General features: G+C 46.3%; 3 protein-coding genes across 5 annotated transcripts in view; 1 reads left to right on the top strand and 2 right to left on the bottom strand.

Moving 5' to 3' along the window:
* Positions 1-5,633: 5,633 nt before the first annotated feature.
* The window catches only part of ATAT1 (alpha tubulin acetyltransferase 1), a 36,326-nt gene continuing 14,658 nt past the window's right edge, over positions 5,634-27,301 (bottom strand). Inside the window, exons 11-13 of one of the 2 annotated variants that reach the window (XM_077285994.1) lie at positions 9,129-9,226; positions 8,637-8,673; positions 5,634-6,009 (exon numbers count right to left, since the gene is read on the bottom strand). In XM_077285994.1, coding sequence (XP_077142109.1) covers positions 5,733-6,009; positions 8,637-8,673; positions 9,129-9,226 — 412 coding nt within the window. In that variant the 3' untranslated portion in view covers positions 5,634-5,732. Of the gene's footprint in view, positions 6,010-8,636; positions 8,674-9,128; positions 9,227-22,912; positions 26,346-27,301 lie in introns of those variants that run through there. The other variant, XM_077285995.1, reaches the window with a different exon arrangement.
* LOC143806062 (uncharacterized) lies at positions 9,233-15,377 on the bottom strand. Of its 2 annotated transcripts, XM_077285998.1 has the most exons (4): positions 14,292-15,369; positions 11,924-11,973; positions 10,266-10,334; positions 9,233-9,990 (listed from the first exon to the last, which is right to left on the bottom strand). In XM_077285998.1, the coding sequence occupies exons 1-2, from the start codon at positions 15,039-15,041 to the stop codon at positions 11,965-11,967; spliced, it is 759 nt and encodes a 252-aa protein (XP_077142113.1). In that variant the 5' UTR covers positions 15,042-15,369; the 3' UTR covers positions 9,233-9,990; positions 10,266-10,334; positions 11,924-11,964. The 2 variants fall into 2 exon arrangements, with proteins under 2 accessions (XP_077142113.1, XP_077142112.1); XM_077285997.1 differs by lacking the exons at positions 10,266-10,334; positions 11,924-11,973 and having other exon boundaries at positions 14,292-15,377.
* On the top strand, positions 17,327-25,928 carry LOC143806065 (uncharacterized). The gene is made up of 4 exons (XM_077286005.1): positions 17,327-18,404; positions 20,723-20,772; positions 22,362-22,430; positions 22,706-25,928. Exons 1-2 carry the CDS (start codon positions 17,655-17,657, stop codon positions 20,729-20,731), a joined length of 759 nt encoding a protein of 252 aa, XP_077142120.1. The 5' UTR covers positions 17,327-17,654; the 3' UTR covers positions 20,732-20,772; positions 22,362-22,430; positions 22,706-25,928.

A 27,301-nucleotide genomic window follows, 5' to 3' on the forward strand; every position in this document is an offset into this window, starting at 1 on the left:
CTGCACTAATATTGGGGGAACAGTAACGCGAGAGCCGCCCCTACACTAATTATGGTGGAACAGTGACGCGAGAGCCGCCCCCTCCACTAATAATGGGGGAACAGTAACATGAGAGCCGCCCTCTGCACTAATATTGGGGGAACAGTAACGCGAGAGCCGCCCCCTACACTAATTATGGTGGAACAGTAACGCGAGAGCCGCCCCCTCTGCTAATAATGGGGGAACAGTAACGTGAGAGCCGCTCCCTGTACTAATAATGGGGGAACAGTAACGTGAGAGCCGCCCCCTCCACTAATAATGGGGAAACCGTAACGTGAGAGCCGCCCCCTGCACTAATAATGGGGGAACAGTAACGTGAGAGCCGCCCCCTCCACTAATAATGGGGGAACAGTAACGTGAGAGCCGCCCCCTGCACTAATAATGGGGGAACAGTAACGTGAGAGCCGCCCCCTGCACTAATAATGGGGGAACAGTAACGTGAGAGCCGCTCCCTGCACTAATAATGGGGGAACAGTAACGTGAGAGCCGCCCCCTCCACTAATAATGGGGGAACATTAATGCGAGAGCCGCCCCCTGCACTAATAATGGGGGAACAGTAACACGAGAGCCACCCCCTCCACTAATAATGGGGGAACAGTAACCGGGGAGCCGCCCTCTGCACTAATAATGGGGTAACAGCAACGTGAGAGACGCCCCCTGCACTAATAATGAGAGAACAGTAACACGAGAGCCGCCCCCTGCACTAATAATGGGGGAACAGCAACGCGAGAGCCGCCCCTGTACTAATAATGGGGGAACAGTAACATGAGAGCCGCCCCCTGCACTAATAATGGGGGAACAGCAACGCGAGAGCCGCCCCTGTACTAACAATGGGGGAACAATAACGTGAGAGCCGCTCCCTGCACTAATAATGGGGGAACAGTGACGCGAGAGCCGCCCCTGTACTAATAATGGGGGAACAGTAACATGAGAGCCGCCCCCTGCACTAATAATGGGGGAACAGCAACGCGAGAGCCGCCCCTGTACTAATAATGGGGGAACAATAACGTGAGAGCCGCCCCCTGCACTAATAATGGGGGAAGAGTAATGTGAGAGCCGCCTCTGCACTAATAATGGGGGAACAGTAACGCGAGAGCCGCGCCCTGCACTAATAATGGGGGAACAGTAACGCGAGAGCCGCCCATGCACTAATAATGGGGGAACAGTAACGTGAAAGCCACCCCCTGCACTAATAATGGGGGAACAGTAACGTGAGAGCCGCCCCCCTGCACTAATACTGGGGGAACAGTGATGCGAGAGCCGCCCCTGCACTAATAATGGGGGAACAGTAACGTGAGAGCCGCCCCCTGCACTAATAATGGAGGAATAGCAACGTGAGAGCCACCCCCTGCACTAATAATGGGGGAACAGTAACGTGAGAGCCACCCCTGCACTAATAATGGGGGAACAGTAATGTGAGAGCTGCCCCCTCCACTAATAATGGGAGAACAGTAACATGAGAGCCGCCCCCTGCACTAATAATGGGGGAACAGTAACGTGAGAGCCGCCCCCTGCACTAATAATGGGGGAACAGTAATGCGAGAGCCACCCCCTGCACTAATAATGGGGGAACAGTAACGTGAGAGCCGCCCCCTGCACTAATAATGGGGGAACAGTAACCTGAGAGCCGCCCCCTGCACTAATAATGGGGGAACAGTAACGTGAGAGCCGCCCCCTCCACTAATAATGGGAGAACAGTAACATGAGAGCCGCCCCCTGCACTAATAATGGGGGAACAGTAACGCGAGAGCCGCCCCTACACTAATTATGGTGGAACAGTGACGCGAGAGCCGCCCCCCTCCACTAATAATGGGGGAACAGTAACATGAGAGCCGCCCTCTGCACTAATATTGGGGGAACAGTAACGCGAGAGCCGCCCCCTACACTAATTATGGTGGAACAGTAACGCGAGAGCCGCCCCCTCCGCTAATAATGGGGGAACAGTAACGTGAGAGCCGCTCCCTGTACTAATAATGGGGGAACAGTAACGTGAGAGCCGCCCCCTCCACTAATAATGGGGAAGCAGTAACGTGAGAGCCGCCCCCTGCACTAATAATGGGGGAACAGTAACGTGAGAGCCGCCCCCTGCACCAATAATGGGGGAACAGTAACGTGAGAGCCGCCCCCTCCACTAATAATGGGGGAACAGTAATGCGAGAGCCGCCCCCTGCACTAATAATGGGGGAACAGTAACCGGGGAGCCGCCCCCTGCACTAATAATGGGGGAACAGCAACGTGAGAGCCGCCCCCTGCACTAATAATGAGAGAACAGTAACACGAGAGCCGTCCCCTGCACTAATAATGGGGGAACAGTAACATGAGAGCCGCCCCCTGCATTAATAATGGGGGAACAGTGACGTGAGAGCCACCCCCTGCATTAATAATGGGGGAACAAGTAACGCGAGAGCCGCCCCCTGCACTAATAATGGAGGAACAGTAACGTGAGAGCCGCCCACTCCATTAATAATGGGGGAACAGTAACGCGAGAGCTGCCCACTCCACTAATAATGGAGGAACAGTGACGCGAGAGCTGCCCCTGCACTAATAATGGGGGAACAGCAACATGAGAGCCGCCCCCTGCATTAATAATGGGGGAACAGTAACATGAGAGCCGCCCCCTGCATTAATAATGGGGGAACAAGTAACGCGAGAGCCGCCCCCTGCACTAATAATGGAGGAACAGTAACGTGAGAGCCGCCCACTCCATTAATAATGGGGGAACAGTAACGCGAGAGCTGCCCACTCCACTAATAATGGAGGAACAGTGACGCGAGAGCCGCCCCCTGCATTAATAATGGGGGAACAGTGACGTGAGAGCCGCCCCCTGCACTAATAATGGGGGAACAGTAACATAAGAGCCGCCCCCTGCACAGGACAGGACGGGCACAGACTCCATCCTGATGGCAGTAGTGGTCGGGCAGATAGGACATTAGTGGGGGCTACAACCATCTGGACCTTGTGGTGCCACCTGGGCCGTGACCTCCCATAACAATGAGGAGACAGAATAAGATCCTCATTTCCATGTCCATGCAGGAATTCAGGGGCAGGTTGTGTCATTGTTCCTGGTGCAGTGGTGAGCCCCCTGACTCCTGGGAACACATCATGGCTTCCTTTGATGGTGGGATCTCAGAGACCCTTCTTGTTTGCATAGGACATCTCTGAACCTGGGGGTCCGGCTGGGAGGATTATTCTTTGCATTTCAAAGGAAGAGGAGTCACCATTAAGACAATAGCAAAAAATAAATAATCCAATGAGGCTGAGGCCGGGTATAGAGGACCCGTGGGAAAAACAAGCCAAGAACATGGAGCTAGAGCCGCCGTCACATATTTCATGCATGAAACAGACCACAATGGCATATGCTGGAAATTTTTCCAATAAACAAGTCATGTTGCGGGGGATATAACAGAGCCGGGTGCTCTCAGCGTTCAGTCAGCGGCGCACATGGACCAATCAGACGAGAGTTTAGGAACAAGGCCGGGGTCACGCTACCGTAAATGGACCCTGCCCACGCGAGTGCTGTCCGATTTTTACGCACCAGCAAAAAAGTCAACAATTCATCTGCCGCATACAATAAAATCACAGACTGATAGGTTAGGATATATACACATAGAATACATATAGATGTCAGTGACACACACACACACACACACACACACACACACACACACACACACACACACACACACACACACACACACACACACACACACACACACACACACACACACGTGTATATATATTACATTGTTAGATACATAGAAGTCAGCAATTCAGCAGCCGCGTAGTGTAAAGTCACAGCAGGATAGAAGAGAGGGATTACATACAGTAAATACTCATAGAATAGGTAGATACACAGATGTCAGTGACAAATACCTGGGGGAAGGGACAGTATCCATGGCCCCTTCCTAGGCTATTAATATCAGCCACAGCTATCTGTATATCCTTTGATGGTTGTTAATTATAGGGGGACCCTACGTGTCTTTTTTTTAGGGTCCCCCATTTTAATAGCCAGGAAAGGCTAAGTATACAGTTGTGAGTTGATATTAATAGCCTGGGAAGCTCCATGGGTATTACCCCCTTCCAAGGCTATAAACATCGGTCCCCAGTCGTCGGCTTTCTCTCTGCTGGTTACAAAATTGTACGTCATGTTTTTCCAAAACATAATCTTTTATTAAATTAAATACATGTACAGTAAGCTGCACACACACTGTACTAATTGTATTTGTCACTGACATCTATATATCTTTGTATTCTATGTGTATATATCTATTCTAACCTGTCAATCTGTGATATTACTGTACACGGCACATGAATTGCTGGCTTTTATTTTATCTATCTGTACATATATATTTGTGTGTGTGTTTTGAAGAATATTTCCTTTGAAAACGATGTGTAAATGACAGAGCAATTCTCAATGTAAAAGCTCATATTAAAATGGGATTTAAATCGGATGCTAGGTGTGAAAAAAATCGGATTGCAGTCACATGACACTCGTGCGACTCTCGGCAGGGAGAGCTGGACAGATTTTTCATACGTTTAGTGCGACTCAGGCCTAAGGCCGGGGTCACACGGCCGTCGATTATTTCATGCGAGAGGATCCGGACGATTATGCTAATGACCTTGGTGTGATCGGATTCTCTCGCCTGACAAAATTGGATCACAGGTGCGAAGAAGATGGAGAACTTAAAATTCTCCATTTTCTTGTGTGCACATCGGACTGCACTTGAATGACATCTGAGTGCAGTCCGATGTTTCACACAGACCATAGACTTGAGAGATCTGATTTATGGAGCCGCTCGTGGCACGCTGTGATTTATTTATCATGCTGAATCGACGTGAGAAAAAAAAAATCATAGATCTGCACTGCCACATAGTGTAAGACTGGTCCGAGTGCTGTCGGATAAAATCTCAGCGCTCGGCCGTGTTATATGCTCATGTGATCGAGCGCTAATTTAGATGGTCTTTGGTTATGTTCACATGTTGCGGCCGCGTCTTCTTTTGCTGCAGAAGGATTTAAAATAAACATACCGTAATGTCAGTGTGTGAACGCCGGCTTGGGTCAGTCAATTAGCTGTGCTCCACGTTAGTAAATGACGACAGTATAACCAATAGCGAGCTCCCTACCTCTGTGCTGCGTAGGGTGCGGCGTGAAGAACAAAAGCATACACTTCTTGTAATTGTTCGTATATTGGCATCATACAAAAACAGAATTTTTAGGTCACCATGTGCATAAGGCTTTAACCCTTTTCTGACATGTACATAACATGTGGGTGTGGAGAGCAAGCTCAGGAGCCGAGCTGACCTTATAGAAAGTGCCGGTGTCAGGATATATGGATGCCTCTATCAGAGCGCTGTAGCACAAATTACAGCAGAGCATATGGCCAGTAAAGCCAACCACCACATCAGCACAAGGGACCTCTCTCACATAGTCCAGTTTATACCCCTACCTATCCCTTTAAATATTAAAACTCCATCTGCCTGCAGTCGCCACTAGGGGGAGCTGCTGTACACAGGCTTTCTCCAACCTCTATAGAAGTATTATGGCGGAATATTGTAGACTCTGTAGTCGGCTGATGATATATATATATATATATATATATATATATATATATTTTTTTTTATTACCCTGCTATAAAACAAATTTATAATAAAAAAGTGTCAGTGCTGAGTGTCATCCTCTGCTGTGTCGTGCGTCACCACGGACGTGTCCCGCGCATCTCCTGCTTCCGCTTCACCCACTGTGCGTTCATTACTGTTCCCAGTACAGTCCATGAAGGAGTCTCCAACCAAGGAGCCGTGAAATGAGCCGTGAAATCGTCCAGGCGGCAGGGTTTATTCTGTTCCTCACTTATAACTGGACTTTTAATTCCTCCTGGGGGCCGGGTGCTGAACAACGTTGGTTTTTGCAGATTGTTCTTGGGCTGAACATTCCCATTATGGTGGGCGTCTCCGGACGCAATTCTGTTACGCCTGTTTGTGATGATGGGGAAAGAAAACATTAATTTATTCCGAAATTAACACCCCAACACACACAGAGTCCCAAAACAGACTACAGGGAGGTAAAGAGTCATTGGATTTTCCTATTGCCTTGTTATAATACTACACCCCCCATACTGTACACCAGAAGTGTGAAAACCAATGTCTAGTATCTTAGTTCTCTGCTGAGATCTGTGCAATTAGATACACATACATGCTTCATTGAAATCATTGAGAGCTGTATAAATCTGTATGTAGTGAGCTCCCCCTGGTGGTGGCTGCATAAATCTGTATTCAGTGAGCTCCCCCTAGTGGTGGCTGTATAAATCTGTATGTAATGAGATCCCCAAGTGGTGGCTGTATTAATCTGTATATAGTGAGCTCCCTCTAGTGGTGGCTGTATAAATCTGTATTCAGTGAGCTCCCTCTAGTGGTGGCTGTATAAATCTGTATATAGTGAGCTCCCCTAGTGGTGGCTGTATAAATCTGTATATAGTGAGCTCCCTCTAGTGGTAGCTGTATAAATCTGTATTCAGTGAGCTCCCTCTAGTGGTGGCTGTATAAATCTGTATATAGTGAGCTCCCTCTAGTGGTGGCTATATAAATCTGTATGTAGCGAGCTCCCCTAGTAGTGGCTGTATAAATCTGTATTAAAAGAGCTCCTTCTAGTGGTGGTTGCATACATCTGTATCCAGAGAGCTCCCTCTAGTGGTGACTTGTAGCCCATGGCCGGACAACCCCTTTATTTACCAGGTAGAGCAATGCTGAAGCTTTCTGCCTAAACAAAGAATGCAGCCTGTAGAAGTTCAGTAGCTGCCCAGTCGTCTGTCCCTTCATTCTGATCAGTATAGGTAAGAAACTGCCTGTGCGAGGCAGAGAGGAGGGACACGGCGAGCAAAATGCGCGAGGCAGAGAGGAGGGACACGGCGAGCAGCCTGCGAGAGGCAGAGAGGAGGGACACGGCGAGCAGCCTGCGAGAGACAGAGAGGAGGGGCATGGCGAGCAGCCTGCGTGAGACAGAGAGGAGGGACACGGCGAGCAGCCTGCGAGAGACAGAGAGGAGGGGCACGGCGAGCAGCCTGCGAGAGAGAGAGGAGGGGCACGGCGAGCAGCCTGCGTGAGATAGAGAGGAGGGACACGGCGAGCAGCCTGCGAGAGACAGAGAGGAGGGACACGGCGAGCAGCCTGCGAGAGACAGAGAGGAGGGGCACGGCGAGCAGCCTGCGAGAGGCAGAGAGGAGGGACACGGCGAGCAGCCTGCGAGAGACAGAGAGGAGGGGCACGGCGAGCAGCCTGCGAGAGGCAGAGAGGAGGGACACGGCGAGCACCCTGCGAGAGGCAGAGAGGAGGGACACGGCGAGCAGCCTGCGAGAGGCAGAGAGGAGGGACACGGCGAGCAAAATGCGCGAGGCAGAGAGGAGGGACACGGCGAGCAGCCTGCGAGAGGCAGAGAGGAGGGACACGGCGAGCAGCCTGCGAGAGACAGAGAGGAGGGGCATGGCGAGCAGCCTGCGTGAGACAGAGAGGAGGGACACGGCGAGCAGCCTGCGAGAGACAGAGAGGAGGGGCACGGCGAGCAGCCTGCGAGAGAGAGAGGAGGGGCACGGCGAGCAGCCTGCGTGAGATAGAGAGGAGGGACACGGCGAGCAGCCTGCGAGAGACAGAGAGGAGGGGCACGGCGAGCAGCCTGCGAGAGACAGAGAGGAGGGGCACGGCGAGCAGCCTGCGAGAGGCAGAGAGGAGGGACACGGCGAGCACCCTGCGAGAGGCAGAGAGGAGGGACACGGCGAGCAGCCTGCGAGAGGCAGAGAGGAGGGACACGGCGAGCAGCCTGCGAGAGGCAGAGAGGAGGGACATGGCGAGCAGCCTGCGAGAGACAGAGAGGAGGGGCACGGCGAGCAGCCTGCGAGAGACAGAGAGGAGGGACACGGAGAGCAGCCTGCGAGAGACAGAGAGGAGGGACACGGCGAGCAGCCTGCGAGAGGCAGAGAGGAGGGACACGGCGAGCAGCCTGCGAGAGGCAGAGAGGAGGGACACGGCGAGCTGCCAGTGTGAGACAGAGGTTGGGCATGGCGAGCTGCCAGTGGGAGACAGAGGTTGGGCATGGCGAGCAGCCCGTTTCAGAAGGAGGGGTATCATGAATAGTTTCTGTGAGCCAGGCGAGCAGTCCGTGGGAGAAGGGAACACATGAGGGTCTTACTCTTTCTGCTATAGGGACTATGCTGGAATTTGGCGGGGTTTGTTATCCACTGGACACCAAGTATGTAGTGTTAACCTATCGCTGCCCTAGATCTATGGGTGAGGCAGACAGACATCAACCCTTAATTGCCATAGACCGCCAGGCATACATTAACTCTTTCTCTGCTTTACACCCAACAGATTAGCATATGTCCAACAACTACTATTGGCGCCCTACAGTAGTGTCATTTGCCTCCTAATTTAGAAGGAGCAGCACCTGGGTCCCTGATTTGCCGGCTCATTGGCTACAAAAGCTGAGGTACAGTGGACACGGATGTAGGACACGCACAGACGTATAATAGTGCCGCCGCCGTCTGCCTGAAGACAACACTCACGTCTGCTCCTGCGTTACACGTAGGATTAATACATGGAGCGACTCTTACCCTTTAGCGCCTTCATCCTGCTCTTCTACATCGTCGACTGGAGGAAGAAAAATATAACACAACTTTTAATACAGAGAATATAGAGCAAAGAAAACCATTACGGGGGTCCCTAAGCCCAGACAATCCCAAATAAATAGGTCACAAGGGTCCTATGAGCCTCCAAAACATTTGAGTAACAAAAATCACTTTTAAACTACAGTAAATCTGGAACCCCAGGAGAAAAGCATCATCATTCTGACACTTCGTATGTGTAGTACACCAGGTGACATGGACAGAGGGGCACTTCGCCTCATGTTAACTTTTTACTTGCAGTACCATGGCTGACCACACGGTGCGCTGTTAAATAAAAATGCTAGCTCTAATTTGGCTACTTGTGACAATACTCTACATCGCCATCTAAAGGCAAAGATATGAAGTGCAACTTATTTTAAATTTATTTTTAGGTTTTCATCGTTTTGTGAGTGGTGTAGTGGAGTATAGAACTGCACGTACCTGTAGGTGGCGCCCTGGAGAGAAGCGGTGGGGAGACACACGAGTGGCGGCTGTAGCAGTTCCTCTGCGCCATGAGTCCGCGGGACAGATTCACACCGCTGAGAGATAAGGCGACAGAGAAAGAGGGAAAAAGGAGGGACGGAAGGAGCGGGGGATGGATAGAAGACGGCAGCAAATGAAAGTGGAGTGATACAAAATGTGCAGAGAGCAGAAAATGAAGAGACAAATGACGTCAGTAGCCCATGACAAGACGGCCTTCTCTTGAGGCTACAAGAAACCAGATCTATAAAACATGTTCTTAATAACAGGACAGGACAGGAACGGCAAGGAACGCTGGGGAAAAGCCTCATCGCTTCTTTACCGACTTTACACCAAAAATAACACATACTCGTGCTTGCTCTGGGGATGTCATAGCAGCCTCAACAGGTAAACATGTCATGTGACATGCCCTTACAAGGACATAATACAGTGGATGTGCATACACATTTTATCTCTGTGGCAACTCCAGAGCAAGCGCAATATCCATCTATAGATCACTAGAGCTGGGAGTGAGGTCTGGAGGAGGCGAGAAAAAACAAAATAAAAAATGCAAATTATATTAGACTGAGCCGCCCAAGACAGGAAAAGAAGAGCTATGCCAAGATTCAAAGCTTAATGGACAAGTATAGAGATGGCTAGCACACGATCAAGGGAAGTAAGGTGCTAGTGAACGGGAAGTAATCCCATCAACATAAATAAGTCTATAATCACTGCACACTTTGCAACAAGGTTTATGCTTCCAAATAATGTGTGTTTTTATTATAAATGAAAAGGCGACAAGTATAGACGTTTCGGCCACTCTGTGGCCTTGATCACTGAGTCGCTAGAAAAAATGAAAACAAATATACATAAGACATATAATATAAATACAATATTTACAAAATTTACATTAAACATGATATACAGCATATCAGGCATCATAAAGGGTAGAGGACATGTCAACATAGCCTCTGTAGGGGTCTTTTGGCAAATATGGGACACTCGTAGGGGACATGAGAGAGAGATATAGATGTTATAACGAAGAGACCTAATTGAAATGTTCAGGTCAGTGGGTGAACAGACAAAAACTACAGAATACAGAACAGTAAAAAGACATACCGTAGTCTAAATGTGTCACTGAGTGATGTTCGAGCGTCCTGGACCAGTAAGGGTCAAACTCTGGATAACCTGGTAAAAGTTAGTCACAGTGAGCTACACGTCATGCTGCAGTTTTAAGGGGCTATCATGCAGTGTAGTGAGGACCAGGTATGTGGGGGTACTCAGGTCAGGGTGCAGTTGGTGCTGAAGTGTAATATAGCCAGAGGGGTATGTGACTACATATCAAATAGTGGTGCATGATATGGAAAGGCATAGTAACTCCTGATTGTATATTGCACCAGCCCATAGGTCATGTGACATAATGGGGCAAAATATCGGAGAAAGAGGTGTATACTTACACCAGCAAATATGGTGAATGCACTTTCTTTGGTAAGGTGCAATAGTAGATCTGTATGAGCCCAGATAGTATAGATGCCACTATAATGGGAGAATATATGGACTTGAGTGACCTGACACCATAAATAAAGTATATCAGTGACATCAGAGTGTACTTACACCGGCAAATATAGTGGATGTGCCCTCTTTGCGCAATAACGGAGCTGTATGAGCTCAGAGTCCGGGTAAGGCAGGTGCCGCTATAATAGAATCAAATGTAAGAAATATGGCTTTGTGGGCAAAGCGTGTTGATAACGCAGGGGTGTACTTACATAAGGACCGGATACAGGGTTGTAGGGGTGCTGGCACAGCTGTGCCTTAGCAGTGGGACGCCTGGAGTAACGCAGGTTGAGCGCTCATTTGTAGCGCTCCTGGGTCAGGTGACCGGAAATGAATGGCCTGCTAGTGCATGCGCTGTGCGGTCATGATAGTTTGTTTGGGAAGTTGCCGGGCAACGTTGGCAGCTGCGTCGTGTCCCTTAGGAGAGACGACGAGGAACATCGGCGCCTGCGCCGTGTGCGGTGGGCGTACCTGCTGTGCGGTCATGATTGTTTGTTTAGGACGTTGCCGGGCAACGTCGGCAGCTGCGCAGTGTCCCTAAGGAGAGACATGACGAGGAACGTCGGCGCTTGCGTAGTGTGCGGTGGGCGTACCTGCTGTTGTGATGCTGGTAGCTGCGGTAATGTCAAATAGTAGTAGGAAGAAGAACGGAAGAATATTAAAGAAAAAGGGGTAAATGCATGTCCATGTAGTAGTGCCTCATTGATTCAACCACTTGTGTCTATTACTGGATGCATATGGGAAGACGGGGTACTTGATACAGAGTTGTATTTACTATAGTCATAACATCCAGATAGTGGCTAAAGCTGTGCAGATGAAACGCAGACATGCAGCAAAGGTTGAGGTAATTACAATGGTAGACATATACAGCATAATTGAAGCAGTTGAAAACACTAAATCATGCAGATGATCTACACAGAGCTCGAACATAAAATATAGAAAATGAATATAATGAATCCAATAAATCATAAAAGTAATATAATGTTGTAAGAGTTGAAAATAATAAATCATAAAATTAATATAAACAGAGCTTGAAATGCAAAATCCATAAAATAAACATAATAAATCATAAACGTAATATAATGTTGTAGGAGTCCAAACCATAAAATTAGAGATAAATGACGGATGGGGAAAGGAAGGGAAAAATGAACGAGAAAAAAAAAAAAAAAAAGAAAAAAAGAAAAAAGAGAAAAGAGCAGAAAAGATCTGAAGTTCCGTCTTACCCAGTCAGAGTTAATTGCAAGAATGCGTAGATTAGGGAGAGTTAGTTCATCTAGGGAGAAAAGACAAGATATTAGACTAGCCAATCTATATCGCGGTTGAGGCCTTTAGGGTGGAGTGTGTCGAGGGTATAAATCCAATATGTTTCCCGCTGCTTCAACATTTGGATATGGTTCCCACCCCTCCTCGGTCTGGTGACCCTTTCAATCACCTGAAACCTGAGCTGGGCTACATTGTGCTTAGCCTCCTTGAAGTGTGCTGGTAGGGGCAACCACGTTTTTTCACACCTGATTGTGGACTTGTGGGCAGAGATTCGGTCCCTGATGGCCTGGGTAGTTTCACCTACATATAGTAGGCCACAGGGACATTTAACAATGTAGACCACAAAGTTTGACTCGCAGGTGTAATACTCCCTTATCCGATACGATTTACCCGTTCTTGGGTGGACCACTTCGTTTCCTTTAATTATATTGGAGCAGCACATACAACTGAGGCAGGGGAATGTACCTGTTCTTATCTGACCGCTCAAGGTTCTGGTACCCATCGCTCTCCCTGGGCCTAGGTCAGCCCGGACCACCCTGTCTCTAATGTTTTTAGGACGTCTTGTACACATCAGGGGAGGATTCCTGAAGATGTTAATGTTGGGGTATGCCCTGTGTAGAAGGGGCCAGTGTCTCCGAATGAGGTTATGGACCCTAAGCATAGAGGGGTGGTGATAGTGGACGAATGGTATCCTGGGGGTTTTGTTGGTCACTGCTGGACTAGTTGTGCTTTCATTGAATGCTCTCGTGGATTCTGTTTCAAGTAATTGTACCGGATAGTCACGGGCCCTGAATTTCTTTGACATTTCATTTAGTCTCATTTCCCTTGTGGTGGGGTCAGAGACTATCCTAGAGACCCTCTTGAATTGGGACCTAGGAAGACTGTTTTTGGTGGCCGTAGGATGACAGCTGCTGTATAGAAGTAGGCTATTACAGTCTGTGGGTTTGGTATAAATGTCAGTGCTTAGAGTGCCCCTATGGTCCTTGATGACCTTGGTATCCAGAAATGCGACCGTATCCGTCTGGTAGGTAATGGTAAATGATAACTCAGGTCTGATGGTGTTTATGTGGTTGTAGAATTCGAGGAGACTTTTTTGGTCTCCTCGCCAAATACAAAAAATGTCATCAATATACCTGTACCAGGCAAGTGCCTGGTCCTGGAAGGTGGTATTACAGTAGACATGGTCTCTTTCAAATCGATCCATGTACAGGTTGGCATATGCAGGGGCTACATTGGACCCCATAGCGGTCCCGCAGCACTGTATATAGAAATCGTCCTCAAAAAGGAAATAGTTCTCCCTCAAGACCAGGTTCAAGAGCTCTAGGCAAAGCTGTTGTGATCCACTGTCAACTTCGGCTTCCTCTAGGATAAGTCTTACAGCCTCGATACCCTTGTCGTGGGTGATCGATGTGTACAGACTATTCACATCCATGGTACACAGAATGCTGTCAGGTGGGACCTGATTAATTGTGTGTAATTTCTGTAGGAAGTCACCTGTGTCTAAGAGAAAGGATTTAGTGTCCCGAGTGTATGGTGTGAGAATTTTCTCCAGAAAAATTGAGAGAGGGTTGAGGATAGAATCCGTGGAAGCAACAATCGGGCGGCCTGGTGGGTTTTGAAGATTTTTATGTATTTTAGGGAGTATGTATATTACAGGTGTGACCGGGTGGTGGTTTATTAGGTATGTCCTGGTTTTATTGTCAATGGTCTTGAGATCAATGTGTCTGTCCAGAACTGACGTGATTTTATGTCGGATTGTGAATGTGGGATCATTCTGTACCCTCCTGTATGTGTTGGTATCCGAAAGTTGTCTCTTAATTTCTGCTACATAGTAGCTCCTGTTCATAATCACAATGGCGCCCCCCTTGTCCGCCGGTTTAATCACAATGTTTTTGTTGTCCCTGAGAGATTCTAGGGCTTGACTCTCGGTAGAATTGAGGTTGTGGCGGACAGGGAGGAAGCCAAGGCGATGGTCGTGGATGGTCTGTTTGATGTCCCTATCGAGGAGGTTGATGAAGGTCTCAACCGCATGATTGGATTTTGGTGGCATGAAGTTACTCGGAGTACGTAGTCCCAGCGACCCTATAGTGATTTTGGGATCTACGCCACGATTCGATACTGAACCTAATGTGTTAATGCTGGATTGGGAGGTGGTATCGAAATGGACTTTAAGTCTAATGTTTCTATAAAAGCGATGGAGATCTTTCTCCAGTTGGAAAGAGTCCCACTTGGGTGTGGGGCAAAAGGACAAGCCCATGTTTAACACCTTCAGTTCAGTAGGAGAAAGAGAATAGTCAGAGATATTTATTACATTGTTTGGACTCCTACCTTGGACCGGAGTGTCATCTGATGATCCGCGTCCTTTCTTCTTTGCCCTCCGTACTGGCGTGCGTTTGTTCCTAAAAAAGTCGAGGATCTCATGGTGTGGGGACCACCAGTGTCGCTGCCTGAGCCTGGTGATGAGTCTCCTGCCGCCGAGGAGCCCCCTGAAGGGTGGTTGCTTCCCGCTGGTCGGCGGAATCTTGTCCGTTGTCGTCTGGGAACTTGGTCCTCCCATCTATACACCCGATTATTTAAATAGTCCTCCGTGTCTCTCTGAAACTTAGCACGTTTCCTCTCCTCAAGATTTTTTTGGTGTGAGGACAGTATAGAGTCGACTTTATTCTTGAGTGTGGTAAACTCAGTGTCATTCAAGGTTGTTGTAAGTTGGGCTTCGATGTTAGTGATCTTCACCTCTGTTTCCTTGATTGCTTCTTGTAGGTATTCGATTGTTAATAAAATAATGTCCAAGGAGCATTTATTCAAAATTTTCTGAAAAGTGGCGCAGTATTGATCATTCTCCGAGAAGAGTGTAGGTCGTAGGTGGCTACGTAGGCCACGAGGAATCTTGCCTTGTCTATGGTATTCACCGAGGGTGGCGCAGTGTAAATCATAGGAGATAAGTCTCTTCTTCTCTCTTTCCCAGTCCCTTGTTTTGATGTCCTTACTGGGTACGTGGAGAAAGTCGGTTCCTTTCCTTATTCTTGATAGGATTGTGGACCCCGTGGCGTCATCGTAGGCATAGGTTTCTGTTGACATGGGTTCTGTCGGTGCTTAAAGCCAAAAATAGTTCAATGGACAAGTATAGAGATGGCTAGCACACGATCAAGGGAAGTAAGGTGCTAGTGAACGGGAAGTAATCCCATCAACATAAATAAGTCTATAATCACTGCACACTTTGCAACAAGGTTTATGCTTCCAAATAATGTGTGTTTTTATTATAAATGAAAAGGCGACAAGTATAGACGTTTCGGCCACTCTGTGGCCTTGATCACTGAGTCGCTAGAAAAAATGAAAACAAATATACATAAGACATATAATATAAATACAATATTTACAAAATTTACATTAAACATGATATACAGCATATCAGGCATCATAAAGGGTAGAGGACATGTCAACATAGCCTCTGTAGGGGTCTTTTGGCAAATATGGGACACTCGTAGGGGACATGAGAGAGAGATATAGATGTTATAACGAAGAGACCTAATTGAAATGTTCAGGTCAGTGGGTGAACAGACAAAAACTACAGAATACAGAACAGTAAAAAGACATACCGTAGTCTAAATGTGTCACTGAGTGATGTTCGAGCGTCCTGGACCAGTAAGGGTCAAACTCTGGATAACCTGGTAAAAGTTAGTCACAGTGAGCTACACGTCATGCTGCAGTTTTAAGGGGCTATCATGCAGTGTAGTGAGGACCAGGTATGTGGGGGTACTCAGGTCAGGGTGCAGTTGGTGCTGAAGTGTAATATAGCCAGAGGGGTATGTGACTACATATCAAATAGTGGTGCATGATATGGAAAGGCATAGTAACTCCTGATTGTATATTGCACCAGCCCATAGGTCATGTGACATAATGGGGCAAAATATCGGAGAAAGAGGTGTATACTTACACCAGCAAATATGGTGAATGCACTTTCTTTGGTAAGGTGCAATAGTAGATCTGTATGAGCCCAGATAGTATAGATGCCACTATAATGGGAGAATATATGGACTTGAGTGACCTGACACCATAAATAAAGTATATCAGTGACATCAGAGTGTACTTACACCGGCAAATATAGTGGATGTGCCCTCTTTGCGCAATAACGGAGCTGTATGAGCTCAGAGTCCGGGTAAGGCAGGTGCCGCTATAATAGAATCAAATGTAAGAAATATGGCTTTGTGGGCAAAGCGTGTTGATAACGCAGGGGTGTACTTACATAAGGACCGGATACAGGGTTGTAGGGGTGCTGGCACAGCTGTGCCTTAGCAGTGGGACGCCTGGAGTAACGCAGGTTGAGCGCTCATTTGTAGCGCTCCTGGGTCAGGTGACCGGAAATGAATGGCCTGCTAGTGCATGCGCTGTGCACTAGCAGGCCATTCATTTCCGGTCACCTGACCCAGGAGCGCTACAAATGAGCGCTCAACCTGCGTTACTCCAGGCGTCCCACTGCTAAGGCACAGCTGTGCCAGCACCCCTACAACCCTGTATCCGGTCCTTATGTAAGTACACCCCTGCGTTATCAACACGCTTTGCCCACAAAGCCATATTTCTTACATTTGATTCTATTATAGCGGCACCTGCCTTACCCGGACTCTGAGCTCATACAGCTCCGTTATTGCGCAAAGAGGGCACATCCACTATATTTGCCGGTGTAAGTACACTCTGATGTCACTGATATACTTTATTTATGGTGTCAGGTCACTCAAGTCCATATATTCTCCCATTATAGTGGCATCTATACTATCTGGGCTCATACAGATCTACTATTGCACCTTACCAAAGAAAGTGCATTCACCATATTTGCTGGTGTAAGTATACACCTCTTTCTCCGATATTTTGCCCCATTATGTCACATGACCTATGGGCTGGTGCAATATACAATCAGGAGTTACTATGCCTTTCCATATCATGCACCACTATTTGATATGTAGTCACATACCCCTCTGGCTATATTACACTTCAGCACCAACTGCACCCTGACCTGAGTACCCCCACATACCTGGTCCTCACTACACTGCATGATAGCCCCTTAAAACTGCAGCATGACGTGTAGCTCACTGTGACTAACTTTTACCAGGTTATCCAGAGTTTGACCCTTACTGGTCCAGGACGCTCGAACATCACTCAGTGACACATTTAGACTACGGTATGTCTTTTTACTGTTCTGTATTCTGTAGTTTTTGTCTGTTCACCCACTGACCTGAACATTTCAATTAGGTCTCTTCGTTATAACATCTATATCTCTCTCTCATGTCCCCTACGAGTGTCCCATATTTGCCAAAAGACCCCTACAGAGGCTATGTTGACATGTCCTCTACCCTTTATGATGCCTGATATGCTGTATATCATGTTTAATGTAAATTTTGTAAATATTGTATTTATATTATATGTCTTATGTATATTTGTTTTCATTTTTTCTAGCGACTCAGTGATCAAGGCCACAGAGTGGCCGAAACGTCTATACTTGTCGCCTTTTCATTTATAATAAAAACACACATTATTTGGAAGCATAAACCTTGTTGCAAAGTGTGCAGTGATTATAGACTTATTTATGTTGATGGGATTACTTCCCGTTCACTAGCACCTTACTTCCCTTGATCGTGTGCTAGCCATCTCTATACTTGTCCATTGAACTATTTTTGGCTTTAAGCACCGACAGAACCCATGTCAACAGAAACCTATGCCTACGATGACGCCACGGGGTCCACAATCCTATCAAGAATAAGGAAAGGAACCGACTTTCTCCACGTACCCAGTAAGGACATCAAAACAAGGGACTGGGAAAGAGAGAAGAAGAGACTTATCTCCTATGATTTACACTGCGCCACCCTCGGTGAATACCATAGACAAGGCAAGATTCCTCGTGGCCTACGTAGCCACCTACGACCTACACTCTTCTCGGAGAATGATCAATACTGCGCCACTTTTCAGAAAATTTTGAATAAATGCTCCTTGGACATTATTTTATTAACAATCGAATACCTACAAGAAGCAATCAAGGAAACAGAGGTGAAGATCACTAACATCGAAGCCCAACTTACAACAACCTTGAATGACACTGAGTTTACCACACTCAAGAATAAAGTCGACTCTATACTGTCCTCACACCAAAAAAATCTTGAGGAGAGGAAACGTGCTAAGTTTCAGAGAGACACGGAGGACTATTTAAATAATCGGGTGTATAGATGGGAGGACCAAGTTCCCAGACGACAACGGACAAGATTCCGCCGACCAGCGGGAAGCAACCACCCTTCAGGGGGCTCCTCGGCGGCAGGAGACTCATCACCAGGCTCAGGCAGCGACACTGGTGGTCCCCACACCATGAGATCCTCGACTTTTTTAGGAACAAACGCACGCCAGTACGGAGGGCAAAGAAGAAAGGACGCGGATCATCAGATGACACTCCGGTCCAAGGTAGGAGTCCAAACAATGTAATAAATATCTCTGACTATTCTCTTTCTCCTACTGAACTGAAGGTGTTAAACATGGGCTTGTCCTTTTGCCCCACACCCAAGTGGGACTCTTTCCAACTGGAGAAAGATCTCCATCGCTTTTATAGAAACATTAGACTTAAAGTCCATTTCGATACCACCTCCCAATCCAGCATTAACACATTAGGTTCAGTATCGAATCGTGGCGTAGATCCCAAAATCACTATAGGGTCGCTGGGACTACGTACTCCGAGTAACTTCATGCCACCAAAATCCAATCATGCGGTTGAGACCTTCATCAACCTCCTCGATAGGGACATCAAACAGACCATCCACGACCATCGCCTTGGCTTCCTCCCTGTCCGCCACAACCTCAATTCTACCGAGAGTCAAGCCCTAGAATCTCTCAGGGACAACAAAAACATTGTGATTAAACCGGCGGACAAGGGGGGCGCCATTGTGATTATGAACAGGAGCTACTATGTAGCAGAAATTAAGAGACAACTTTCGGATACCAACACATACAGGAGGGTACAGAATGATCCCACATTCACAATCCGACATAAAATCACGTCAGTTCTGGACAGACACATTGATCTCAAGACCATTGACAATAAAACCAGGACATACCTAATAAACCACCACCCGGTCACACCTGTAATATACATACTCCCTAAAATACATAAAAATCTTCAAAACCCACCAGGCCGCCCGATTGTTGCTTCCACGGATTCTATCCTCAACCCTCTCTCAATTTTTCTGGAGAAAATTCTCACACCATACACTCGGGACACTAAATCCTTTCTCTTAGACACAGGTGACTTCCTACAGAAATTACACACAATTAATCAGGTCCCACCTGACAGCATTCTGTGTACCATGGATGTGAATAGTCTGTACACATCGATCACCCACGACAAGGGTATCGAGGCTGTAAGACTTATCCTAGAGGAAGCCGAAGTTGACAGTGGATCACAACAGCTTTGCCTAGAGCTCTTGAACCTGGTCTTGAGGGAGAACTATTTCCTTTTTGAGGACGATTTCTATATACAGTGCTGCGGGACCGCTATGGGGTCCAATGTAGCCCCTGCATATGCCAACCTGTACATGGATCGATTTGAAAGAGACCATGTCTACTGTAATACCACCTTCCAGGACCAGGCACTTGCCTGGTACAGGTATATTGATGACATTTTTTGTATTTGGCGAGGAGACCAAAAAAGTCTCCTCGAATTCTACAACCACATAAACACCATCAGACCTGAGTTATCATTTACCATTACCTACCAGACGGATACGGTCGCATTTCTGGATACCAAGGTCATCAAGGACCATAGGGGCACTCTAAGCACTGACATTTATACCAAACCCACAGACTGTAATAGCCTACTTCTATACAGCAGCTGTCATCCTACGGCCACCAAAAACAGTCTTCCTAGGTCCCAATTCAAGAGGGTCTCTAGGATAGTCTCTGACCCCACCACAAGGGAAATGAGACTAAATGAAATGTCAAAGAAATTCAGGGCCCGTGACTATCCGGTACAATTACTTGAAACAGAATCCACGAGAGCATTCAATGAAAGCACAACTAGTCCAGCAGTGACCAACAAAACCCCCAGGATACCATTCGTCCACTATCACCACCCCTCTATGCTTAGGGTCCATAACCTCATTCGGAGACACTGGCCCCTTCTACACAGGGCATACCCCAACATTAACATCTTCAGGAATCCTCCCCTGATGTGTACAAGACGTCCTAAAAACATTAGAGACAGGGTGGTCCGGGCTGACCTAGGCCCAGGGAGAGCGATGGGTACCAGAACCTTGAGCGGTCAGATAAGAACAGGTACATTCCCCTGCCTCAGTTGTATGTGCTGCTCCAATATAATTAAAGGAAACGAAGTGGTCCACCCAAGAACGGGTAAATCGTATCGGATAAGGGAGTATTACACCTGCGAGTCAAACTTTGTGGTCTACATTGTTAAATGTCCCTGTGGCCTACTATATGTAGGTGAAACTACCCAGGCCATCAGGGACCGAATCTCTGCCCACAAGTCCACAATCAGGTGTGAAAAAACGTGGTTGCCCCTACCAGCACACTTCAAGGAGGCTAAGCACAATGTAGCCCAGCTCAGGTTTCAGGTGATTGAAAGGGTCACCAGACCGAGGAGGGGTGGGAACCATATCCAAATGTTGAAGCAGCGGGAAACATATTGGATTTATACCCTCGACACACTCCACCCTAAAGGCCTCAACCGCGATATAGATTGGCTAGTCTAATATCTTGTCTTTTCTCCCTAGATGAACTAACTCTCCCTAATCTACGCATTCTTGCAATTAACTCTGACTGGGTAAGACGGAACTTCAGATCTTTTCTGCTCTTTTCTCTTTTTTCTTTTTTTCTTTTTTTTTTTTTTTTTCTCGTTCATTTTTCCCTTCCTTTCCCCATCCGTCATTTATCTCTAATTTTATGGTTTGGACTCCTACAACATTATATTACGTTTATGATTTATTATGTTTATTTTATGGATTTTGCATTTCAAGCTCTGTTTATATTAATTTTATGATTTATTATTTTCAACTCTTACAACATTATATTACTTTTATGATTTATTGGATTCATTATATTCATTTTCTATATTTTATGTTCGAGCTCTGTGTAGATCATCTGCATGATTTAGTGTTTTCAACTGCTTCAATTATGCTGTATATGTCTACCATTGTAATTACCTCAACCTTTGCTGCATGTCTGCGTTTCATCTGCACAGCTTTAGCCACTATCTGGATGTTATGACTATAGTAAATACAACTCTGTATCAAGTACCCCGTCTTCCCATATGCATCCAGTAATAGACACAAGTGGTTGAATCAATGAGGCACTACTACATGGACATGCATTTACCCCTTTTTCTTTAATATTCTTCCGTTCTTCTTCCTACTACTATTTGACATTACCGCAGCTACCAGCATCACAACAGCAGGTACGCCCACCGCACACTACGCAAGCGCCGACGTTCCTCGTCATGTCTCTCCTTAGGGACACTGCGCAGCTGCCGACGTTGCCCGGCAACGTCCTAAACAAACAATCATGACCGCACAGCAGGTACGCCCACCGCACACGGCGCAGGCGCCGATGTTCCTCGTCGTCTCTCCTAAGGGACACGACGCAGCTGCCAACGTTGCCCGGCAACTTCCCAAACAAACTATCATGACCGCACAGCGCATGCACTAGCAGGCCATTCATTTCCGGTCACCTGACCCAGGAGCGCTACAAATGAGCGCTCAACCTGCGTTACTCCAGGCGTCCCACTGCTAAGGCACAGCTGTGCCAGCACCCCTACAACCCTGTATCCGGTCCTTATGTAAGTACACCCCTGCGTTATCAACACGCTTTGCCCACAAAGCCATATTTCTTACATTTGATTCTATTATAGCGGCACCTGCCTTACCCGGACTCTGAGCTCATACAGCTCCGTTATTGCGCAAAGAGGGCACATCCACTATATTTGCCGGTGTAAGTACACTCTGATGTCACTGATATACTTTATTTATGGTGTCAGGTCACTCAAGTCCATATATTCTCCCATTATAGTGGCATCTATACTATCTGGGCTCATACAGATCTACTATTGCACCTTACCAAAGAAAGTGCATTCACCATATTTGCTGGTGTAAGTATACACCTCTTTCTCCGATATTTTGCCCCATTATGTCACATGACCTATGGGCTGGTGCAATATACAATCAGGAGTTACTATGCCTTTCCATATCATGCACCACTATTTGATATGTAGTCACATACCCCTCTGGCTATATTACACTTCAGCACCAACTGCACCCTGACCTGAGTACCCCCACATACCTGGTCCTCACTACACTGCATGATAGCCCCTTAAAACTGCAGCATGACGTGTAGCTCACTGTGACTAACTTTTACCAGGTTATCCAGAGTTTGACCCTTACTGGTCCAGGACGCTCGAACATCACTCAGTGACACATTTAGACTACGGTATGTCTTTTTACTGTTCTGTATTCTGTAGTTTTTGTCTGTTCACCCACTGACCTGAACATTTCAATTAGGTCTCTTCGTTATAACATCTATATCTCTCTCTCATGTCCCCTACGAGTGTCCCATATTTGCCAAAAGACCCCTACAGAGGCTATGTTGACATGTCCTCTACCCTTTATGATGCCTGATATGCTGTATATCATGTTTAATGTAAATTTTGTAAATATTGTATTTATATTATATGTCTTATGTATATTTGTTTTCATTTTTTCTAGCGACTCAGTGATCAAGGCCACAGAGTGGCCGAAACGTCTATACTTGTCGCCTTTTCATTTATAATAAAAACACACATTATTTGGAAGCATAAACCTTGTTGCAAAGTGTGCAGTGATTATAGACTTATTTAAGATTCAAAGCTTGCCGTTTTGTGTATACAGCTCCAATGCATATCTATGTGTTTCAGACTACACGCAGAATTTCTTTGTAATTTTTAATTAATCCTGTTAATGTGAACACGAGACTGAGGAATCAGACTGTCTGTAACCACGGAGACACATAGCTCTGCATGGGGACTGTATACACAACACGGCAGGACATAGTTTTCTTTAACAATTTGCAAAACGTGGTTCAGTGCATCAGAGAAATACAAAGTTTGTTGAAAAAGTATTCACGCCCTAAAACTTTTTTTTTTTTTTACGTTGGAGCCTTCCTCTCCATTACGCGCCTCCTAGAACAGCAATATGGGTGGTCTCAGCCGGACACCACCTAATCCACATGCATGAAAACATGAGCACCGCCAGGACAGACACAGATCTCGTCATCATCATCGGCCTTTTTATTGATCCAGTCAATTAAACTATTAACCCATAATTTATTCCTCCTACAGATCACGGGCCGCCGCCGTAGATGGCGCCGGCCAACAAGCACTGTAATAAACCGTTCATCCTGGAGGGGCAAAAATGTGCAAAGAACTGAACATTGTAAAAGTGTATAAAATGGCGAAACCTATAAAAGCCACAGCACATTGTGATAGGACAGGAGTCACAGAGGCGTTACCTGTCAATGGTGAGTCAATGAGTCAACAGCGACCCCTACTGGCCAGAAAAATAAGTTCTACAAGAGTATTGCACTTTGCGGATTATAAAATAAATATTATTTATGAAATAATGCTAGAAACATAGAAAAGACAATCAATTCTATTTAATGAATCGGTCAGCAGAGGGTGGCATGGATGGGTGACACTGTCTGGAGACTGCAATACTTTAAGATAGCGTTTGCAAAAATACACCACTTCTACCATGAAAGTTGCAGCTGTAGTTTTGACACCACCAGTGTAGACTAGACAATACTAGTTGCTCCCAGAGCCACAGTTTCTTCTCTATCAGGCAATCAGCATTAGGAAGATCACTCTTCACCATTCTGATTGGCTGGGAGCAGTTGGCAGACTGGGTGGCTGGCATCCTGCTGGAAAGGACATAGGTGCACATAAAAAATAGCCCTGTTAAAGCTCTTAGCAGCCTTTACACATCCAATAAATGCCCTTATTTAAAATGCTAGGCCCTCATGTATATGGCTCTTTAAAGGGGTCCCTGCCTTAAAAAAAAAATAAGTTTGTCGGAAGAGTCTCTTGACAAAAAGCAGATGACAAATTACTCACTCACTGAGACTTCCCAACCTGTGGGACATCCTGGCAGTATTCAGTTTCCTTGCAGCGCCACCACTATGGTGAAATAAGTATTACACAGTGCCCATTCAAATACATGGCATTTCTGTAGGTCATCCAGAGTGACAGAGGTGAAGATCCTAAACAGAAGACCCCCTCTATAGATTATATGGAATAGAGTTTCCAAGGCTAGACACCCCCTTTAAATGTGACACGACCATTGCAGGGAATGTAAAGGTTCACCACTGACATACCCTCCCCCTCTGTGCATGCAATGCAGAATGACGATGATCCCGGCGTCCATTGCAGCAGTCAACGCTTAGACCGAGGCCCGGGCTGCTAAAGTGCATTTCCATCATATAAGCCACAAATGTCGTCATTGTGACATTATAAAAGTGTTGCTGCTAATGCATGAGCCTGCGGTCAGGTTGGGAACTGCCTCTGTAATATGGATGTAAAAATGCAACAGCAGTATGGTCCTGATTTAGGCCAAAAAAGGAGTAAATGATAAATCAATAAAATTGCTCAAAATCTAAATAAATATTAGTAAATTCATTTAACTACAGGAAATCACCAATTCATATAAAAAATCATCATCAATCAGCCTATGAAAAGTGTGGTAAACTTACCTTACAGCAGATCTATAATTAATGTCATTAAAGGGAATCGGTCAGCAGGTTTTTGCCATGTAATTTGACATCACCATGATGTAGGGTCTGAGACCCTGATGTGTCACTTAGTTTCCTGGGAGCAGCAGTTGTGATACAATCACAGTTTTCTCTGCTGCAGAGCTCGGAATGCCGATCTCACTATAGCCCCGCCCACACCACTCATTGGCAGTGGGGACCTGGCTGGACCAGGAAGCACCAGACACCTAGTCCTGTAGTGATAATCCCCTGCTGTTAAAACACTCATTGTATTGAAACAGCAACACACAGCTGGGTAAGTGACACATCGCTGTAATCAGGGTCTCTGCCTCTACATCATACTAAATACCAGCTGTCAGATTCCCTTTAACCAGGATTGTTATTGTGCACTATATGTGGCAGTATATGAAATCAGCCAGATATATGCTTTATGGCATAAATGCTCGGTCAAATATGGAGGTAAAAACGAAAAACTAGAAAAGAAAAAAATAAAAAAGAAATGGACTGAGCTAGAAAACTGATAAAAAACCCCCTAATAATAAATATAATATCATAGCACCATTCCAGTCCAAAAGTGCGTGAAGTGGAAGTGAGCATGTGCGACCACTGTACTATTCACTGTCAATAGGAGCGTCGGTCGCACATGCTCATTACTGCTCACAATCACACAGGAGACCTTTGGACCTACAGTGACGCTCCTAGCAGTCTGAGGCACGGCGATCCTACATTTATCACCCATCCCTAACAGGCAATATAGCATTACATGAAAATCAACTGAGCAATTTTCCATAGGAAAATGAATCTGCATGTAATGATCTGCTGTCCTGCCATCTATGGCTACCATAGGATAATGACAGGCTCATGAACACGGACTCATTTCCTCACCATTTGCAGGTAATACCTCCATGGCCTGACCTAACCATGGGCAGCGCACCCCCCTATAGCGGTGTATATACCCAAGGCACCCACAATTTGGCTTCGTACCATAGATCATTTTGTAGGTTTTTGATCCTCCCAAGTGAAAAAGTAAAAAAATTGTTCTGAATGACAGAGGTGTAAATACCCGGAGGAAACAAACTGGTTCGATTTCCAATAAGAAGATGCTCTTTATCTGGGAGTATTCCCATCTCCTACATGTCCCAATATGTAGTAGGGGGTCATAAGAATAATATTACCAAATACATTCAATTAGAAAAAAAAAAATTGTATAGTTCTTCTGATAACTTGTCCCCTTACCCCATGTGCAGGGCATTGCAGCAGCATAGGTATCCATAGTTATGACCATTAACAACCAACTGTAAACTATATGAGTGGTGGTAACCATGGATACCTAAGCTACTGCAATGCCCTGCACATGGGGTAAGTGACGTAGTGAATCAGAAGAACTATACTACATTTCTAATTGGAGGTATTTGCCAATATTGTTATTATTATTCCTACTACATATTGGAAATGATCTTGGAGATGGAAATACCCCTTTAATTCTGCAGTCACTGTGCAGGTCTATGAGGAATGATGGAGGAGGAGGTGGACGGAGTACGACGGCAATGGAGATCAGACTGTAGAAAAGGTTAATGGTGAATGCTCTGAGGACGGTTGAGGGAACTGAGAGGGGGAAAGGAAGGAAAAATGGAGAAAAAGGAAAGAGAAAAGAAGAGAAGAAAAGATCTATAGTGACAGACGGAAGGAAACCGGTAGATCGCTGATCAGAGAGCGTCCCGGTCACCTGTGGACTCTCTTTTAGAGCATGTTAGGCCTGCACGATGATGGTTAGGGGGTCTGTCCAGTTGACGTGTTACTGACCGATGTTGCCATAGGTTATAACCTACAGTAAAGGACCCTTCTGATGTCCATGGTCGGTCGACAAGTGGCTCCAATAGCACCCTTTTGGCCCCTTCAGACAGGCGGATGTAGGCAGTAAAACTACCCACGGGTGACTATATACAGTGGCTTGCAAAAGTGTTTTTTCAGTGTGCCAAACTTCTCACCCCCCTAAAATCAGTACTTTGTAGAGCCTCATTTTGTGTCAATTACAGCTGTAAGTCTCTATGATCTTTCCACATCTGGCCGCTGGGATTTTTACCAATTCCTAAAGGCAAAACTGCTCGAGCTCCTTCAAGTTAGACAGTTTCCTCTGGTGAACAGCAATCTGCAAGTCTGACCACAGAGTCTCCATTGAATTAAGGTCTGGGCTTTGACTAGGCCACTCCAAAACATTTACACATCTCCCCTTAAACCCCTCGGGTGTTGCTGTAGCAGTGAGCTCTGGGTGATTGTCTTGTTGGAAGGTGAACCTCCATCCTAGTCTCAAATCACTGACAGACAGAAACAGGTTTTGCTCTAGAATATCCCTGTATTTTGCACCATCCGTCTTTATCTCAACTCGGACCATTATTCCTGTCACTGCGGCCGAAAAACATCCCCACAGCATGATGCTACCACCACGTTTCACTGTAGGGATGGTGTTCTTGGGGTGATGAGCTGTGTTGGTTTGGCGCCAGACATAGCGTTTACTTTGGTGGCCAAAAAGTTACATTTTGATCTCCTCTGACCACAGCACC

Source organism: Ranitomeya variabilis, chromosome 2, assembly GCF_051348905.1.
Source record: "Ranitomeya variabilis isolate aRanVar5 chromosome 2, aRanVar5.hap1, whole genome shotgun sequence".
Taxonomy (NCBI): Eukaryota; Metazoa; Chordata; class Amphibia; order Anura; family Dendrobatidae; genus Ranitomeya; species Ranitomeya variabilis.

Coding starts and splice junctions, on each gene's coding strand:
- LOC143806062 (XM_077285997.1), bottom strand. CDS start 15,041: ATGTCAACAGAAACCTATGCCTACGATGACGCCACGGGGTCCACAATC. Junction 9,991..14,291: donor AGATGACACTCCGGTCCAAG/GTAGGAGTCCAA, acceptor CATTTTTTCTAG/CGACTCAGTGATCAAGGCCA.
- LOC143806065 (XM_077286005.1), top strand. CDS start 17,655: ATGTCAACAGAAACCTATGCCTACGATGACGCCACGGGGTCCACAATC.